Source organism: Cetorhinus maximus, chromosome 24, assembly GCF_964194155.1.
Source record: "Cetorhinus maximus chromosome 24, sCetMax3.hap1.1, whole genome shotgun sequence".
In the NCBI taxonomy this organism is placed as follows: domain Eukaryota; kingdom Metazoa; phylum Chordata; class Chondrichthyes; order Lamniformes; family Cetorhinidae; genus Cetorhinus; species Cetorhinus maximus.
Genome location: NC_135902.1, coordinates 21,087,204 through 21,107,074, shown reverse-complemented (window position 1 = coordinate 21,107,074; position 19,871 = coordinate 21,087,204). Strand labels below are relative to the sequence as shown.

At 44.1% G+C, this 19,871-nt stretch overlaps 1 protein-coding gene across 1 annotated transcript in view; it reads right to left on the bottom strand.

The window, feature by feature from the left end:
• Positions 1-3,099: 3,099 nt before the first annotated feature.
• LOC144699696 (WW domain-binding protein 2-like) overlaps positions 3,100-19,871 on the bottom strand; it is a 35,419-nt gene continuing 18,647 nt past the window's right edge. The window contains exons 4-8 of the mRNA XM_078570837.1: positions 19,743-19,835; positions 15,706-15,840; positions 14,028-14,147; positions 11,384-11,454; positions 3,100-7,498 (exon numbers count right to left, since the gene is read on the bottom strand). Of these exons, the coding sequence (XP_078426963.1) occupies positions 7,349-7,498; positions 11,384-11,454; positions 14,028-14,147; positions 15,706-15,840; positions 19,743-19,835 (569 nt within the window). The 3' untranslated portion in view covers positions 3,100-7,348. The remainder of the gene's footprint in view (positions 7,499-11,383; positions 11,455-14,027; positions 14,148-15,705; positions 15,841-19,742; positions 19,836-19,871) is intronic.

The window sequence follows — 19,871 nt, the reverse complement described above, 5'->3', positions numbered from 1 at the left end:
TGCCTGGACCTGTTAATGGCCACCTTGGCCATGCCCAGGAACAGGTTCATGAAGAGGTCCGCCTCCCTCCCGGCCCCCCTCCGCACCCGGTGCCAGTAGGTCAGGAGCGTGGGACTGACGTGCAAACAACAGTTAAAGATTTTTCAAGAAACTAAAAAGGGAGTGCAGCCTATAACACCCTACATGTGCGTGGTCCAACGATTCCACAAGGCCACAAAAAACACAGGCATCTTGGGAGTCCATGAACTGACACATCCTACAGTTGTATGGGACTGCCGCATGCAAAACCCTCCACCCAGGTCCGTGATTGAAAGCGGAAGGACACCCATTGTAGACAGCCTCCCACGGGAACTGCGCCACCGGACAGCAACAAGGCACACCAGGGCACATCTAGGCAGTGGGTGAGGGCATGTAAGTGAAGGGTGTGTAGCAGCAGCCCATATAGGAAACGCCCCCCATGCCATGCTAAAGGGCACGGAGGGTATTTCCACAAGGCGATTCAGGTTGTGGGGCTCTGGCTCCCGAGGGAGGGTTCAGGGCTTAGGGCCAATATGGAATTCTGTCCGAACAGGGGTACACTCTGATGGAAACCACTGCACATCTGCGCCATCTCGAGACCCAGAATGACATTGGGGCCGAGCACGACCATCCTAAGGTCTTGGATGGCATTGGCCGCGAGCCGGACATCCACCGATGCACGATGTGCCATCAAGGAGGTGTAACTCAAAGGGGTCTATCAAGCACACAGTCCCCGCGAGCACAGGATGCCTCGAAGGTGTCGGTGGACACCACATGCTCCATCTCCAGGGATAGTCCAGTGTAGAGAGCACCCCCCCAGTCCCAAACTTGGGACCTCCACATTGAACTTCATGCTGTGCTCTCAGCTCAGGTGCAGGTATTCTCCTAACCCACACTGCAAGGCTGCTCTGTTAGCTGGAACCATGGGGGAGGCTGGTCCAAACTGGGAATTTGACATTGCAAGGGGCTGTGAGCAGCTCCACCAGCGACTGCTCCACAGTCAGTTTTAGCAAGGAGATTGTACAACATGCCCAATCATCCAACTGTTCTGCAGTCCACTAAAACACTCATTAGTTTGCAGTCTGTGCCCGAGTGGATAAAAGCTCTGTAGAACTTGGTGGCACTTTCATGCCTCTGCGTTGCTTGAGTAGGCAGAAAAGCTAGAGGCCCGACTCCACGCATGTCAATGTGGCTGTGTCCAAACTGTCTCAGCTGCAGAGAAATGGTCACTTTACACAAGGTTTCCCTAATGCGTGGCTGCTTTCCTCCACACCCGCACATGCGTGTACACTATCTTCAAACGCAGGGCAGCCCTTGCCCCCTCCAAAAGTCGCCTCAAATCCAACTGGCAACCCTTGCAAGCGATGGACAACGTTACTGTGCACTCACCACCTAGTTCCCCTCAAAGTTCAGCCTGCCAGGTGCACGCCTTGTATATTCTGTTGTGAAACACTTCGGTGTACAATCACACCAACGTGGGCAGACAATCCAGCTGGAGGGGGCGTGATTCCAGCGGGCTGGCCTTATAACGATATGCAGATGTATTACAATGAGGTTCCCCAAGTCCCATGGCAGGAAACGCAGCCCACCATCGATGGGCTGAGCGGACGATTGCAAACTGTGAAACCAATTTCTGACCTTCTCACCATGTTGTCCACTCACGCTGCCGAGTACACCCGACGCCAGCGGGCATGGAAAATTTCACCCTGAGACAAAGAGTAATGTAAGTTTGCTGATGATAGAAAGCTAGGTGGAAATGTAAGCTGTGAGGAGGGCTGAGAGACTGCAAAGAGATTTAGACAGATTGAGAGAGTGGCAACAAGATGAAGTAAAATGTGGGAAAGTGCGACATTGTTCACTTTGGTTGTAAGAATAGAAAAGCAGAATATTTTTTAAAAGGCATGAAGCTCGTAAATGTTGGTGTTCAGAGACACTTGTGCGTACTTGTCCAATGAACACAGGAAGTTAGCAAGCAAGTACAGCATGCAATTAGGAATGCATATGGCATGATGGTCTTTATTGCAGGGATATTGGAGTACAGGAATAAAAACATCTTGCTACAATTGTACAGGGCTTTGATGAGACCACATCTGGAATACTCTGTGCAGTTTTAGTGTCCATATTTAAGGAAGGATATACTTGGAGGCAGTACACCAAAGGATCACTAGATTGAGATGAGAGGATTGTTCTATGATGAGAGGCTGAGTAAATTGGCCTATATTCTCTGGAGTTTAGAAGAACGAGAGGCAATCTCATTGAAACTTACAAGATTCTGAAGGGTCTTGAAAGGGTAGACACTGAGAAATTGTTTCTGCTGGCTGGGGAATCTAAAACAGACTCAGGATAACAGCCCGATCAGTTAGGACGGAGATGAGGAGAAATTTCTTCACTCGAAGGATTGTGAATCTTTGGAGTTCTCTATCCCTGAGGGCTGTGGATGCTCCATCATTGAATGGATTTAAGGTTGGGATGGACTGATTATTGGTCTCTCAGGGAATCATGGGGTATGGGAAGCATGTAGCAAAATCGAGTTAAAACCCAAGATCAACCGTGATTGCATTGAATAGTGAAGCAGGCTTGAGCAGGCAGAGGATACTCCAGGAGTACAGTCTACTGCTCCTTTCTCGAGTTCCCTTCTCCATTATTTTAGCAGAGGGGTGGTAACCCATAGAATGGATATCAGCTTCCTTAAAACCAGAGAGAGAGACAGGGTTTGAATTGAGAGCACTAAGTGGCTGTACAATAACACCGCTTACAAACCACTGGTTTATATAGCGCTCTATCAACCAAGGACAAGAACTCTGGGCTACCAGGCTTGGTGGGGGTTTTTTATCAGGGGAATATAATCTGCTGTACTGTCACCTTGCCCAAAGTAGCTGTGATGATGTTTGAAGGAACAAAACATGGGTGAATTTCTTCACCTAAAAAGGTGGAACTCTGACCTTAACCCACCTGTAAATCTGCTGCAGTGATAGTGATGGAAAGCAAGACGCCCTATGGAAATTCATCCCCTTTCAAGCAGTGGCAGCCAGACTCAATACAGCTTCCATTATAGGCAACAGATATTTCAATCAACTCAACCTCATTCCACTCACATTTTATTGCAACCTAGAATATCATATTCTCAAATTAATACTGTACAATTCACATAATTATATTGTGCCATCACCTACTAAACCAGCCAGACACAATCCTTCTGAGGCAAAGATTCACTATGCATGGAGCATGAAGGTAAGCTGTTCACTATGACAATTGCTAGATCAGCCTATAACTGCCTCATTTTGTCTGTCACTATGCTTCTGTGATCAGGTCATTCTCAATTCTAAATCAGCTCATCAGTTGATGGGATTTAAGTCATTAGTATTTGTGGATTGGTAAAGGTTTGGAGAGGCCATGAATGCAGAAGTGAACATCTCTCAAATTTAGGGCACAAGGAGGTATAATTCATCTAAGCTTACTCATGGGATCAGGCTCAGTGCTGTGCACAGAGGCCCGATAAAGGGCCTAGGCTCTAACCAACATATAACATGCAAGTTGCCAGTGCCTTTGGTCCTTCTGTGAGCAGCTTACGTAGTTGAAGATGCTGATTGTCTGGTCACTTGTCTTCTAGCAGTGGCACAAAGCTGTGGTACGGGAGACAGATTCAATCGCAATGATTATGGTGTTAGGGGTACACTTGTGCTCATCCTCCACAAGAGGGTGCCTTTTTAATTTCAACAACTGCTCCATCCACTGCTGTCTGACATCGGCCATGGGAACTGAAAGAGGCATTAGGTCCCTTGAATTTGTAAGCAAGGGGCCCATCACCTGTTTTAGGCACCAAGATAAAAGCAAAATACTGCAGATGCTGGAAATCTGAAATAAAAACAGAAAATGCTCAGAAAACCTCAGCAAGTCTGACAACTCTGTTTCTCCCTCCACAGATGCTAACGTTTCGAGTCCATACGAGTATTCTTCAGAGGCATACAGACTCGAAATGTTAACTCTGTTTCTCTCTCCACAGATGCTGTCAGACCTGCTGAGTTTTCCCAGAATTTTGTGTTTTTATACCTGTTTTAGGCAGTCGCTAGAGAAACCTGCAAAGTGGTCCAACTCAATTTCAGGTTAGAAGTTTTGCAGGTTTTCTTGGGCATCAAACAATGGACTCCAAAATTGGCCCTTTTTGTGTCTGATTTTCAACTGCAAAATTGGCACATGGAGATCCACTTTATACCCAACCAGAGTTCCTCCACGGTTCTAGTGCACTGAGGAGCTTTCTGCCCATCTCCATGGTAACATTAGTGAAAGCCATTTAAAATCACTCACAGAAAGCACTCGTATAAATAACAAAATTCAAAGCCCATCAACTGGGTAACTGAGGAGCCTTTTCAGAACAGCATCACAGCAATGGACGTAGTTCAGTGACTCAGGACCTGCTTTACATATCCAAGGCCCAAGGTTTTGGATCTTTGAGATAGAATCATACAGCAAACCGAAGGAGGCCATCCAGTCCATCATGCCTGTGAAAGAACAATCTAATTAATCCCGCTCCCTTGCCCTTTCCCCATTGGCCTACAATGGTTTTCCCCTTCAAGCATTGATCCAATTTCATTTTGAATGTGGTTACTGAATCTGCTTCCACCACCATTTCAGGCAGTGCATTCCAGCACATCACAACAACTTGCTGTGTAAAAAATCTCATCTCCCTTCTATTTCTTTTTTAAACTACCTTGGCTCTGGATCACTTGGTTGCTGACAATTTTATCACTGCATCTATCAAAGCACTTCATAACTTTGAGCACCTCTATTAAATCTCCCCTGAACTTTCTCAGCTCTTAAGGAGAACAACTCCATTTATTTCTTCAGTCTCTCTATACTGTAACTAAATCCCTCATCCTTATATCATTCCAGTAAATCTCCTTTACACCCGCTCCAAGGCCTTGATACATCCAAGTAGCATTGGGAGAGTAAATTATTGGGCAAGGAAATGATAGCAGAGAATCAGCTATGGAACAAGGGACTGAGCAGCCTGTGTTGGTTCTGTACTGTGTGGAGAGCTTCCTGCTGACCAGGGCTTTTAGGTTTCAGCAAGGTGGAGAGCTTGAAGCTAAATTATGCATCAGAAAAGCTGCTCAGGTGGGAGTGTCCTGCTGAAGGATACAGTGGATTTCAAAGCAGTAAATTTTACTGGAAGAACTCGCCTGGGTGTGGGGGGCAGTGGTAGCAGCGTGGTTATTTTCAAGCTGTTCAGAGCTGACTCTTTCAATTCCAAATGAGTTTATCCATTCCACAATCTGAAGGCCTAATCACAGAGGTCATCCTGCACTGCCCATAGCTAGTGGTGCTCACAAGAATAGCAGCAAGATCAGTCTTCCCCTCCCATTCGTATTTCCCCAAGTACTGCTCTGCTCCAGGGCTGTAGGATCACTCCTAATATAACTGAAATCCCATTTCCCCACCCTTTCCCTGTAGCCTTTTACATTCTTGCTTTCCAAATGCTTATCCAATTCCTCTTTGTTATATTCCACACTGTCCCTCAATAGCTGCTTCTAGTAAAACATTCATTGTGAAAATCTCTCTTCAAACTTCATCCTTTGTTCCTATACTGATATTGTTTAGTCTGCAGCCTTGTGTTACTGACGCAAAGTTTACCCTACCAAATTCTCAGATTTTTTTACCTTTTTTGTTCCAGTGGGAAAACAACCCAATTTTTGAAGCCTTTTATCCCAACTATAACCCTGCTATTAGTCTAGTAAATCATCCCTATCCACTTTCCATGGCTCTAATATCCCTTTAATGTGATGCCTAGAAATCCAACAGGGGCCTACCAATGTCAAATTTAACATTGTGTCCTTACTTTTGTATTCATTGCCCTGATAACAGACCAAGAGTTCAATTTTTCTGTATGCACATCCCACCCATAACACCAACAGATGGGAGATATAGCGTAAAGCTTCACCATTTATACTCGTGAATGTTGCACTGATACAGGACACCCTACAGTAGCCCTTGTAGATCTGGGGTGAGCAGAGAATTTGCTCCCCTACAAGAGGGGAGACAGCACGGACCCACTCTCCTGAAATACAGTCTGCTGGCTTGGAGCAGGTCTTCACTCAGTTCAGACGAGACGCTAAACTGAGGCTCCATCAGCCCTCTCAAGCAGTGTAAAAAAATCCCATGGCACATTTCAAAGAATAGCAGGGGAGTTGTGTGTGAACTGGCCAAATTTATAACTCAACCAACATCTCTAAAACAGATTATAATAAAAGCAAAAAACTGCAGATGCTGGAAATCCAAAACAAAAATAAAAATACCTGGAAAAACTCAGCAGGTCTGACAGCAGCTGTGGAGAAGAACACAGTTAACCTTTCGAGTCCATATGACTCTTCAACAAAACTAAGGAAAAATAGAAAAGAGGTGAAATATAAGCTGGTTTAAGGGGGGGTGGGACAGGTAGAGCTCAATAGAGGGCCCTGACATGTAGAGCTGCATCTCTAAAACAGATTACCTGGTCATTCATGGGAACTTATTGTGCACAAACTGGCTGCTGCGGTTCCTATGTTATAACAGTGATTACACTTCAACTGTATTTCATTGGTTGTATAATGCTTTGGGATGTCCAAAGGTCATGGAAGGTGCTATACAAATGTAAAGTCTTCCTTTACTATGGTAATTGGGCTTTCATTACAACACATCCAAGGGCAAGGATGGTCATCAGTGGACAGACAGTGTGTGATCTGGAGATAACAATAACATTCTCACTGCATGCTCTTGCTGAACAGTCCAAGACTCATGCAGACTTGTAGGAATTTCATCTGAATGTTGACAATTGGAGGCTGATATCTGAAGCAGTCATTACTGTGGTTCATGTGATTACAAAGCTAAGGATTTCAATGTTTGCAGGTGAGGGGAGCTTGACATCCAGACAGAGAGAAGGTGCGGAGTCAGCGATGTTAGTCTGTGCAGGTGCAAGGATAAATCTCTATTTTTAAGTGGTCTCCGGTGCAGAGCTTTCTGTGGCAAGGCAGGCTATTGGGGGGATTCAATTGCGCGCTTCCGAGGGGTGAAGCTCAGCAGCAGGAGAGGTAAAACAAATATTTACCCCTTGATAAAACAATCAATGGTCTGCATCTCCTGAAGTAGATTTGCTTCCTGTCACTATTCACTTCATTCTGTTTCCATTGCCCAAAGGAAGGTTGCTCAGGTTAATGGTTGCTTGAAGACCCAAGCAGGTGTGGGTGGAGGAAATGCCAAGCATGCTATCCTGTGGAGGCACTGCAGTGAGAAGACAAAGCTGAGATGCTGTGAGCCGGTTTCTCCATCAGGGGAATGCATATCTTCAGTTTAGCAGCTAATGAGATGAGTCAGGAGCAGCTTGGAAGGGTGAGGCGTGGTGTAGCTGCTGGCTCCAGTCACTGGGTGCATGGGAGGTTGCATTTCGAGGTTGATCACTCTGCTGTCCTTGGTTCTCAGCGCGTGGAGTGTATGGAGGGGGCTGGTCCTGTTTGGAAGGACAGAGAACGGGAAATCAGAAAAGATCATAAACACTTATGGAAACAGTTTGGCTTACAAAGCTTACAAAGGGTAGAATATGGCAGACCAACCCAGAGTCCATTAGAATAGTCAAGTCTAGAAATAATAAAGGCATGAATGAGGGTTTCCGCTGCAGATGAGCTGAAACAGGGATGAAGTCAGGCAATGTTACAGAGGTGGAAGTAGACAGTCCTAGTGATGGTATGGATATGTAATCAGAAGATCAGCTCAGGGTCAAATATTACGCTAAGAGCGGAATTTTACCACCCCTCCCACCAAAGGGATTTTCCGGTCCCGCCCAAGTCAATGGACTTTTGAAAGGCTCACCGCATTTTACAGCAAAAATTCCATCCCAAGGTTCTGAACAGTCTGGTTTAGCTTCAGACAGCTACTTGAAAGAGGGATGTAGTCAGCAGCTAGGGAATGGGATTTGGAGAGAGAGGGAAGAAAATGGCTTCATTCTTCCCAATATTTAACTGGAACAAATTTCTGCTCATACTGGGTGTCGTACAATCAAGTCAGTCTGATAACTCAGTGACAGTGGGGGAGTCAAGAGAGTTGGTGATCAGGTAGATCTGGGTGTCATCAGCATATGTATGAAAGCCAATGCTGAGTTATTGGATGAAGTTGCTAAGGAGCAGCATGTAGACATGAAACAGGAGCAGCTCAAGGATAGGCCCTTGGAGGACACCAAAAGTCATGGTGCAGAAGAGGAGCCATTACAGATAATTTTACAGTTATGACTAGGTAGATAAGAATGGAACTAGGCAAGTACAGTCCCACCCAGCTTGGATGATAGCGGAGAGACATTGGAGGAGGATGCTGTGGCCAACCATGTCAAAGGCTGCAAACAGATCAAGAGGGACAAGGAGAAATAATTTATCTCATCTGTGACTCTCAAACAATGAGAGCTATTTGGAAGTATCAAAGAAATTTGCACCTCATTATCTCTGAAGAGATCCTAACAGAAAACAAGGGGTTGGGAATTTCATTAGGTGGAGAGAAGAGAAATCAGGGTGTTTTTTTTTAAATGAAACCCTCTCCTGTCAAACAGGAATTGGGTGCTCAAATCCAGAGCAGGAGGGGGCAAGAGAGAGAGAAAGCAGGAGAGGGGGCATGCTCACGAGAGAGAGAGAGAGCCAGAGTGAGAGGGGGCGCGCGAGAGCGAGGCTTGGGCGGGCAAGAGCCGGTGAGAGGGGCGCAGGCAAGAGAGAGGGTGAGAGGCACGTGCGAGAGAGCGCAAGAGGCATGCGCACACGAGAGCGAGAGAGAGGGGGGCGCACGTGAGACAGAGGCGTACGAGAGAGGGAGAGGGAGGGGGGGGGGGGCGCAAGAGAGAGAGACAGAGAGAGAGAGAGAGAGAGGCATGCACGAGAGAGACCGGGAATAAAAAGAGAGCAAGAGAAGGAAATGGAGCTTGCAGCCCAAAGGGAAAGAGAGCCCAGACAGCTGGAAGCTGTAAGGCAAATCTCTCTACCCAATTCCCACCCCTATGAGGCCTTCATGTATGCTAGATTTATTGCCAATTTTGAAGAGTGGTGTGGAATCATTTTTTGCCATTTTGAGTAAATAGTAGGGCAACTAAAATGGCCAATCGGAGATCTGGACACCTCACAGGGAGAACCCAAGAGGTCTACTCCATTCTGACCCGTGATGTGTCCATTAATTATGAGCAGACCAAGGCTGCTGTCCTAAATGCTTACAAGTTAGTCCCAGAGGCATATTGACAGCAATCCCAGAACGCTCTTAAGAAGCCCACACAAACCTCCAAATCATCAAAACACGTAAAATCCAGCCCATGTTTCAGTAATATCACACATGGCAGTTGCAATTAAATGCAGGAAAATGTGAAGTGATACATGGGAAGTAACAACATGGAGCTAGAGACAATATAATCTACATGGTAGTATTTTGCAGGGACGCAACAGCAGAAAGATTGGGAGGAAGGGGTGGTGGTGCACATTCAAACCATTGAAGGTGGTGGGACAAGTTGATAAAGCTAGTTAAGAAAGCATATGGGATAGTTGGCTTTGGGGCATTGAATACAAAAATAGGGAAGTCAGTTAAGCCTTTACATCACTGTTTAGGCCTCAACTGGAGAACCATGTACAATTCTGGGCACCACATGTTAGGAAGGTTGTCAAGGCTCTGGAGAGGGTAAAGAGGAAATTTACCAGGATATCATCAGGATTGGGATTCAGTTATGTGGAGAGATTAGTGAATCTGCGGTAGCTTCTTTGCTTGAAGGAAAGCAAAGGGAGATCTTAACCAGATCAATAACCAGTAATCAGGTCAGTAAGCAGGAGGTCACAGATACAAGAGAAGAAAAATGAGGAGAAACTTTTTACACAGAGGTTTATTATGATCTGGAGCATACTATGCAGATTTCATAGAAATTAGGCATGTATTTGAAGGGGACTCATTTGCAGGGTTATAGAAAAAAGCTGGGATGTGAGACCAAATCAGACATCTCTTTCAAAGAGCCAGCACAGGCACAAAGGGTTGATTGACCTCCTTCTGTACTGTAACATTCTGGTATACATTGAGAGGGTTAGATGAACAGAGGTGAAACAAATTTGCACGGAGCAAAAATGTTGGGCCACAGTGCCTGTTTTTGTGTTATAATAGAATGTTCTATTATCCCTACTTCCCAACAATTACTTACCCATTTCAAAAAGGTTACATCCAATACCTATGCTACAATTTTTGTTATAACCACTTACGTGGAACCTTTGTTCATCCATTCCTCCCTCCAAAGATAATGAAGTAACATTTGCAAATACCACCCTCTTTCTTTTAACACCCAGAGATGGAAACCAGCAGGTTCTATAGATTTGTTTATCTTAAGTCCCATTATTTTCTTCATTATAACTTTTCTTTTTAAAAAACTTGTAGTAAACTTACCAAGTTCCTCCCCTTGATTGGTTTTATAGTTTGTTGTAGTGTTGGTAATTTTTACCTCTGTTTTCACAGGGAAGTAACAGAACACTTAAATAAGTCTGCCATTTCTTAGTTATCCATCAGTCTCATCTGCTTCTATGTTGGGTTCAGATTCCCCTTTACCTCTTCCTCTTAATATATTTGTTAAAACTCATAACTTTGAGATCAATGTACTGCTTCAATTCTGGCCTCGAGCACCCCAGATTTTAATCATTCCACCATTGCTGGCTGTCCCTATTCTGAATTCCCTCCCTAAAAAGCTCCATTTCCTATGCCAACCCATGCTTACTACCCACCCTTTGCCCTTACCCCCATGCAAACTCACTAGTATCCTTTGACAGCCTACAGTTTCTCGACAGCTCAACACCTCTGACAGTTCCAAAGATTTTGAGAGTACAAGTGTATAATCATGTTGACTTTTAACAATCCCAAAGGGTGCCTTAACTCTCCCAAAAGTGATCCTATCCAAAGGAGAACCTTACCACTCCAAAGAGGTGCCCTGGCTATTCAAACCCATCCACCAAGTTCAGACCTCTTTCTTACCTGTTCTAATCTGCACACACCGGATTCCCGTTCTTCCAAAATCCCACTTCAGTGGAGGCAACTTGTGATGTAAATGGCCAGCTGCCTCCATGACCTGTGCATGTGCAAACCGTGGCCCGACTCCAGTCCCGCCCCACGAAGATGGGAAATGCTGGCTTCTGGGTTAGGACTTAGAATTTTCAGCCATTCTGGGATTTTCACCACGATGGATAGGCTCTCTATTGTGGTGAAAGTCCAAGCGAAAGTGTTTAATTCCCCCGCCAACAATAACAATCCAGCAAGGGTCCCACAGTGATATGGAAAAGATTTCAAGACCCAAAATTAAAACTTTTTGGTATCAGACGGACATTTTTTCCTCCTTGCCCCTTACCATAGGTGCACTGTGAGGGATTGATTGACTCCCATGAGTACTTCCAGCCTCTTCTACGGGCTTTGCCTCAGCTGAAAATAAACAAGAAGATACTATGCATGTATCAATGGTGCAAACCTCCAAGATAATGCAGAAAACTGCTTCAGCCCCAAGCAATTACCTGCAGCATTTCCCAGTGATGGATTCCAAATATTTTCCCCCCACCACTCAATCATCTCCCTGCCTCTCCCCGAATTCTATGCGATTCCACAGGGACAGGCAGACAACAGCACCTCAGCTAAGAGATCACTCTTTCTATGTCAAGACCCAGACAATACCTGGCTGATGTTCCTTCCCCCTAACCCCAGAGGCTGATTGTGGTGTTTGTGCTACTGCCCAGGCTGAGATTAGCTAGCTGTGCGAAATGGATGTTTTCTTTTAATATTTTTGAGGAATAGTGTGTTATTCTGTGGAACAGTTGGTGTATATGTATATTTTAAGGTGAACGGAGATTAATAGGAGAGAAGTTGTCTGGGGAGGTTGAAACATGAAAAGGACAGAGGTGTTAGGTTTCAGGTACAAGTAAATAGGTTAGATGTAACATTTGCATGTTTAGGTAAGTCAAAAATTTGTTTGAAAAGGGAAGTCAGAGGTAACAAGAAATATGTTTACATCTTGCAGGAGTTCCATAGGTAAACAAAAAGTGGGGATTTTTTTTATTGACCCAGAAACAAAGACAAGATGAAAACATGAAAGATCTTATATTTGGAAGGGTTTAAGTTTCAAAGAGGTGTGAAAACAATGGAACCGGAGACGAAAGGGGAATAAAAGGTATTTTAGAATTACTGTTGAGCTGGAGATATAGCTGTTTGAGCTGTTGAGGTAGCAGCTGTTAGCTCTGGGCTCGGAGGAGGTGCCGTTTGAACTAGCCATCCAGTGAAGCCAGTAAAATCTTGGCTGCAACAAGCAGTTTTATTCTGAAGTCTGGAATCCACACCAGAGTGGAAAAGCATTACAGGTCATGTGGTATGCCTCCAATAAAGCTACAGCAGTTTGCCTTGGGAAATATTATTGGATTTATTATAGTTAAAAGATCTCTAAGGGAGCTTTGCTAGTAAACACATGGAAGGTGTTTACCTGTGGGTCTGACCAAGTGGAGAGTTCTTTTGGGGGGAACGTTTATAAGACAAAATTAGGCACTAAACTAAATTTAGACTAAATTAGGCGCACAAAATTACAGTTGCGCAAGTATTCTTTTATTCTTGTTAATAAAACTTAATTTTTAAAATCCCAAAAGTGGACCTCTTACTGCTGAGATCGGTCCATCTTCTTATTTCAGAATACAAAAAAAGTTTCCCGCTGGGATTTGGTTTATGCAACAATTACCACCAACTGCGGTCATAACATAGTTCAGCGCATAATGGGGATTGAACCGGAGATTTTCTGCCTTAAACAGCAGTTGTCAACCTGCTCAGTGGGTATCACTCACCTCTGAAGGTCAGAAAGTCATGAGTTGAAGTCCGGAGCCTTGAACACATGACTTAATGTAGTACAAAGGAAGTGCTGCACTGTTGGAGATGCTGTTTTTTGGGTGAGACATTGAGACAGGTAACGTCTTTCCTCCCTTGAATGCAAAAGATCCCATGGCACTATTTCAAAGAAAAGCAGGGGGCTTTTTTCCCCCCCAAACATACTAGTCAATATTTATCCCTTAACCAACGCTGTTAAAACAAATTATCCACATCATTTATCATCTTGCTGTGGGAGCTGTGTGAAAATTGGCTGCGATGTTTCCTACATCACAACAATGACCACACTGACAAAACTGCTTCATCGACTGTAAAGTTGTTACAGGTGCTATATAAATGCAACTTTTCTTTGTGTTTACTTCTCAGTCATAAAATTTGTGCTACGATCGTGATTGTCTATATTCATGGCCATGATCGGTTACAAGGGCACATAACCCTATTCATCCCGAGCTCTGTACTGGCAGGGACACACATATCCATTAACTCTAACACATCTGCAAGTATTTGATGAACAGGGGTCTCCAACAGATAAGTATATTCACTTATTGCCCAGGTTCATGGAAGCCAATACCTAGGGAAAAGAAAGACCTTACATTTATATAACACTTTTTACTGAACATAGGATGTCCCAGAGCACTTTACAGCCAATGAAATTATTTTTGAAATGTAGTCAATGTTGCAATGTAGGAAACATGGCAGTCAATTTACACACAAACAGCAACAAGATAATGAACAGGTAATCTGTTTTAGTGATTGCTGGTTGAGGGATAAGTATTGGCCGGGACACTGGGTAGAGTTCGTCTGCTATTCTTCTAATAATCACTTGGAACTTTTTACGTCCAGCTGAGAGGGTAGATGTTTAGCATCTCATCCAAAAGATGGCATTTCTGACAGCGAAGTCCCTCAGTATTAGATAGGCTTAGGTACAACTCCAGAGACCCTATAACCTGAGGTGAGAGAAGAGGTTTTTGTTTTAAAAAAAGTCATGTTTGGCATTCTTCATCCAACTGAAGGCCTCTGATAGGACCCAGGAGTGCCAGACACTAGGATATATTCAATCAGTTCTCAGTCACACCTTAAAATTAGAGCTCAGAAGTCATGTTAAAGCACGACTGGCTTCAAAAGGACTTACTTACCTTCCCGAGTCCGTGACAGTAGTGCATCGCCTCCCGGAAGAGTCATGGGCCCTGGGTAAGGGGGAGGAGCCATATAGTTCATTGTACCCTCTGTGGGAGGGTATCCAGGATAAAATCCAACTAAGAAGAAAAATATATAAGTAATTTGGCATAAGACACAGACCTCAGGATTGCTCTCAGCTAGAGTACCAATAGAGGGAACTGGCCTCAGTGCTCCTGGGGCTAGGGGTTACTACACCTGACCACCAGCTTGTGTGTGTATCAAATGACAGCAAGAACATGATCTGTCGTTATGACCACCTCACCCCACCCCTCCCCACCTGGGTTTAAGAACATAAGAACTAGAAGCAGGAGTAGGCAATTCAGCCCCTCGAGCCTGCCCCGCCATTCAATATGATCATGGCTGATCTCATAATACTGTGGTGTTCTACAATTCTGCTCACAAGACGACTGATTGGCTCATGAGGGGATTCAGCTTCCAGCAAACTGTAAGCCAACAAGGGAAAGAGATGGTGGGGGGGAAAATCAGCGGAGACTAAGAATTTTCACTCCCATGGATACTTTACCCCAAAACTTCATGCTGAGTGCTAGTAGGCTATTAAAGTGTAATGTGCAAGCTCAAATTCATATTCAATGTCTGCACACAAGCAGAAGAGGAGTTAATTAGTACCAATGGGAATCTGTGCTAATTTCCACCCTCCCTAGTTCAGGGGAGTGGAGGCCAGCTGTACTTGTTGACCATATTAAAGCACGTGAGATACTGGGGATGAGGGAAAACTGTGCCGCTAATAATGGAAGGCAACCCATTTCCAGATGCAACAGAACTCCCAATAAACTCTGTCTCAGGGATAGCAGGGCTTTGGTTGAGGGAGGAGGGGGAAAGGAGGTGTTCTGACTCAGGCCCAGCCACTTGGCTGGTATTAATTTGATGGGGGTTGGCTGCTGTCAGACATCTTCCAGAAATAAGGATTAGTAATCAAATTTCCTTGTATTTTTCCACAATATAGAGGGTTGCCACAGAGGTAAGCCTGGCATATCTTTTGCTCCAAATGTCCGAATCTCATCTATAAGAGCTGCTTATGCAAAGAAATAAGTGCCAGTAATGACATCAGCCATGAGTGATTAAAGTATAACTTTAGTGGCTAGTACATTAATCGCAAAGTAGAGGGAGCCATTAACTATAGTATAGAAAGGATATTTAGGAAGCTAAGCTTTTAATAAAATAATTCCTCGAAGGGGTCAAAGTACAGATTGTTCAGGAAATCTCGTTCGAGGGAAGTTGTCTATTGAATAAACAACTAAAAAAAAGTGTTCATGTAAATAGATTGTTTTCAAAAGGGTTCAGGAATACAAAAGTCAAGGTCTAATCTATGGCATATACCTGGAGGCAGGCAAAAGGTGGTACTATATAGAGTAGTATGATTTTCAATAGTTACTTGGAAAGCTCCATAGATAGAAAAAACAAAATCCACTCTGTGTACAGTTAGATTGATCACCTATGCTGTTTATGAAGACTGTTTCATATACTCCACTATCAAGTGCCTTGTGCAGCATAGCAAGATAGAAGGAGCTTCAAAGGAAGTGGGAGAACCTGACATGGAATGAGCAGAGATCCTCTGGCTAAATGGGTAGATCATCAGTAAAACATTATCTGCCTAAAGGAGGAGGGCAAACTCACCTGGAGGTGGGTAAGCAAAGATTGCGGACATTGGTGCATTGTATGCTGGGGCTCCCATGGGTGGTGCTATTCCACACATACTGTTTGGCATGCAGGTGTAGCTGAATGCTCCAGCTGGGATTTCACCCCTAGAGGCTGAGGGAGAATAACAAGAGTTTAGTAAATATCTGATGTTCCAATTATATTCAAAAATCAACCTTCAGTCTAATGTGCGAGGTGATCGAACAGACATGTTAAAACAGGGAATCCTGTCCAGACCCCACAACCACCTTCAACGCTTCAACAATAGAACATAGTGAAATGGCACAGCTACCATTTATCTGACCACAAGACAGTCACTTGGTGTTATATAGTGGCAGACCTGTACCCAGCAGTATTTTACCCAATGCCATATACAGTGTCAGGCCTATACCCACCAAGGCCATACTCCAATATTGAGATCTTGAGTTACTCCATATTTCACTGACTGGGAGGCAGTAGAGCCCACTGGCCAAATGTTGAGTAAAATGAAATTATGCAAGATTACTGTTGTCTAACCAGACATGGGGCCAGTTGGTCTTCAGATGAGACATTAAACTCAGTTCAGCAAACCTGACCACATCACCCAAAGGGGAAGTCAGTTACTGTCCTTGGCCCTCAGCACATGAACAGTTATTGGCACTGGACAGAGCAGAACATCCAGATCTATCATTAACTATGAACTAAAAGTTATAAATCCCTCTTTTTTCCAGTACCCGCTCTCTATTGGACCATTCATTGACTTTGGACTCAAACTGTCTCCTAATGCCCTGTACCAAATGTTTCCAGGGGATAATACTCAAGATGAACAAACTTGCATTTATAGAGCAACTTTTACAACCCCAGGACATATGAACATACAAAATAGAAGTGGGCCGTTCAGCCCCTCGGGACTACTCCGCCATTCAATAAGATCAAGGCTGATCGGTTTGTGTTTCGAATTCCACATTTCCATCTACCCCGATAACCTTTGATTCCCCTGCCAAATAAGAATCTACCTCCGCCTTAAAAATATTCAATGACCCTGCCTTCACCACCTTCAGAGGCAGAGAATTCCAGAGCCACAGAACCTTCAGAAAATATTTCTCCTCATCTGTCCTAAAAGGGCAACCCCTAATTTTAAAACAGTGCCCCCTAGTTCTGGACTCACCCACAAGAGGAAACATCCTTTCTAGGTCCTTGTCAAGACCATTCAGAATTTTATATACTTCAAGTCACCTCTCACTCTTCTAAACTCCATTGGAAACAAGTCCAGTCTGTCTAACCTTTCCTCGTAAGACAACTCACTCATTTCAGTTATCAATCTGGTAAACCTCCTTTGAACCGCCTCCAATGCATTTACATCCTTCCTTAAATAAGGAGATCAAAACTGCACACAATATTCAAGATGTGGTTTCACCAATGCCCTGTATAACTGAAGCATAACATCCTTGCTTTTATGTTCAATTCCTCTTGTGATAAAGGATAGCATTTCATTAGCCTTCTTGATTACTTGTACCTGCATACTAACTTTTTGTGACTGATACACTAAGAACAGCTAGATCCCTCTGCACCTCGGAATTCTGCAGTCGTTCTCTGCTTAAGTAATACTTGGCTTTTTTAAATTCTTCCTGCCAAAGTGACAACTTCACATTTTCCCACATTATACTCCATCTTCCAGATTTTTGTCTGCTCATTCAACCTATCTATATCTGTCTCCAATCTCATTATGCCCTCTTCACAACCTACTTTCCTACCTATCTTTGTGTCATCGGCAAATTTAGCTACCAACACTTCACTGTCCTCTAAGTCATTGTTACAAATTGTAAAAAGTTGAGGCCCCAGCACAGACCCCTGCAGGACTCCACTCGTCACATCCTGCCAATCAGAAAAAGACCCATTTATGCATACACTGTTTTCTGCCAGCCAATCTTCTATCCACACTAATATGTTACCTCCTACACCATAAACTTTTATTTTCCATAATAGTCTTTGTATCACCTTATCAAATGCCTTCTGGAAATCCAAGTACAGTACATCTACAGGCTCCCCTTTATCCACAGTACATGTTACTCCTTTAACGAACTCCAATAAATTGGTTAAACCCGATTTCACTTTCACAAAACCATGCTGATTTTTCCAAGGTAATCCTTCGATTACCTTGAGCTTTTCTAAGTACCCAGCTATAGCCTCCTTAATGATTGATTCTAACACCTTTCCCATGAAAGGCGTCAAGTTAGCAGGCCTATAGTTTCCTGTTTTTTGCCTCCCTCCCTTCTTGAATAGAGGGGTTATATTTCCTAATTTCCAGTCAGAAAGAACCTTTCCAGAAACTAGCGAATTTTGGAAAATTAACACCAACACATTTACTTCCTCATTAGCCACCTCTTTTAAGACCCTAGGATGAAGGCCATCAGGACCCAGAGATTTGTCAGCCCGCAGCTCCATCACTGCTCAGTACCACACTTTCCCCAACACTGATACCAGTGCCCCATGAACCAGTACCCACTTCTCCCACATCAGTCTTTGAGCCACACTTTCATTTCCCTAATATTATTTGCACTATGCCAATTTGCACATAATGGGGATCGAATGAGGTTCTGCTTCTTAATTTGGTGTCTACTGACTATGCAGAACCTCTTTCCTTGTCCTGCCTATGTTGTTGGTATTTACATGTACCACGACAAATGGATCCTCCCCCTTCCACTGTAAGCTCCTCTCCAGCCCTGAACAAATGTCCTGAACCCTGATAAAAGCAAAATACTGCAGATGCTGGAAATTTGAAACAAGAACAGTAAATGCTGGAAAAACTCAGCAGGTCTAACAGCATTTGTGGAGAGAAAAAAAAAAACCAGAATTAACATTTCTAGTCTGTATGACTCTTCTTCAGAGCTAAAGAGAACTAAAATGTGACAGACAAAGGAACAAAGGGGTGTTAAAGGTGGTGATACTTCTCTCTCTCTGCCACCCCCCACCCCGCCACCACCCCCACCTTAAACCAGCTTATATTTCATCCCTCTCCTAATTTTACTCAGTTCTTTTGAAGGGTCATGAGGACTCGAAACGTCAACTCTTTTCTTCTCCGCCGATGCTGCCAGACCTGCTGAGTTTTTCCAGGTAATTCTGTTTTTGTTTTGGATTTCCAGCATCCGCAGTAGTTTTTTGTTTTTATTTAAATTTCATCACATTTTACTTCTCTTTAGCTCTGGTGGTCAAAAGGACTCGAAACGTTAACTGTTTTTCTCTCCACAGATGCTGTTAAACCTGCTGAGTTTTTCCAGCATTTTCTGTTCCCGAACCTTGATACTGGCCAGGCAACACAGCTGTCTGGACTCTCGGTCTTTGCTGTAGAGAACAGTGTCACTCCCCCTCACTACATTCCTTGCTACCACTGCACTCTTTATTGCACCCCTTGCTTGAATGGCTTCCCATACCATGGTGCCATGGCCAGTCTGCAGTAATGCAGGAAACACACCAGCCATTTTGTTTAAGCAAACAACGATATGACAAGTGACCAGATAATCTGTTTTTAGTGATCTTAGTTGACTGATAAATATTGCCCAAGGATCTAGTGGTTACACCCCTGCTCTGTCTTGAAATAGTATCACAATATCCTTTATAGCCACTCAAGGGGGGCAGACAGAGCCTCTGTTAATGTCTCATTTGAAAGACAGCACCTCTGACTGTGCAGCACTCCTTCAGTAATGTGCTAGAGTGTCAGCCTGAATTATATGCTGAGGTTTGTGGAGTTGGGCTTTAACCCATGACCTCCTGACTTGGAGGCAAGAGAGCTACCCAATGAGCCACGACTGACACTGCGAGTAGATTTGTAAAGGGTAGTCCATCCTCATGGTTTGTCTCACAGAGCATCTGGACTGACGACTCTCCCAACAGGAACCAGAACCCCGGCAAGAGTTAGCAGCTTCAGAGACAGAAAAAGGGGGCAGAATATAAAAGGAGGAAAAGCATAGCGTGACTGCAGCCAGGACTGCCATGAGGGACAGAGCTGAAACCTGCAGGGTGAGTGAGTGAAGACCTACCCTGTGACGCCATCCGTAACATCAGCTGTCCAAATTCAATGGCTCCTCCACTGGTGAAGGTAAGTTTAAATGTTGCAGAACCTTCCCATCCTCCTGTGGAAGAGAAAGAGGTTCAGAATGCAGTGCAAA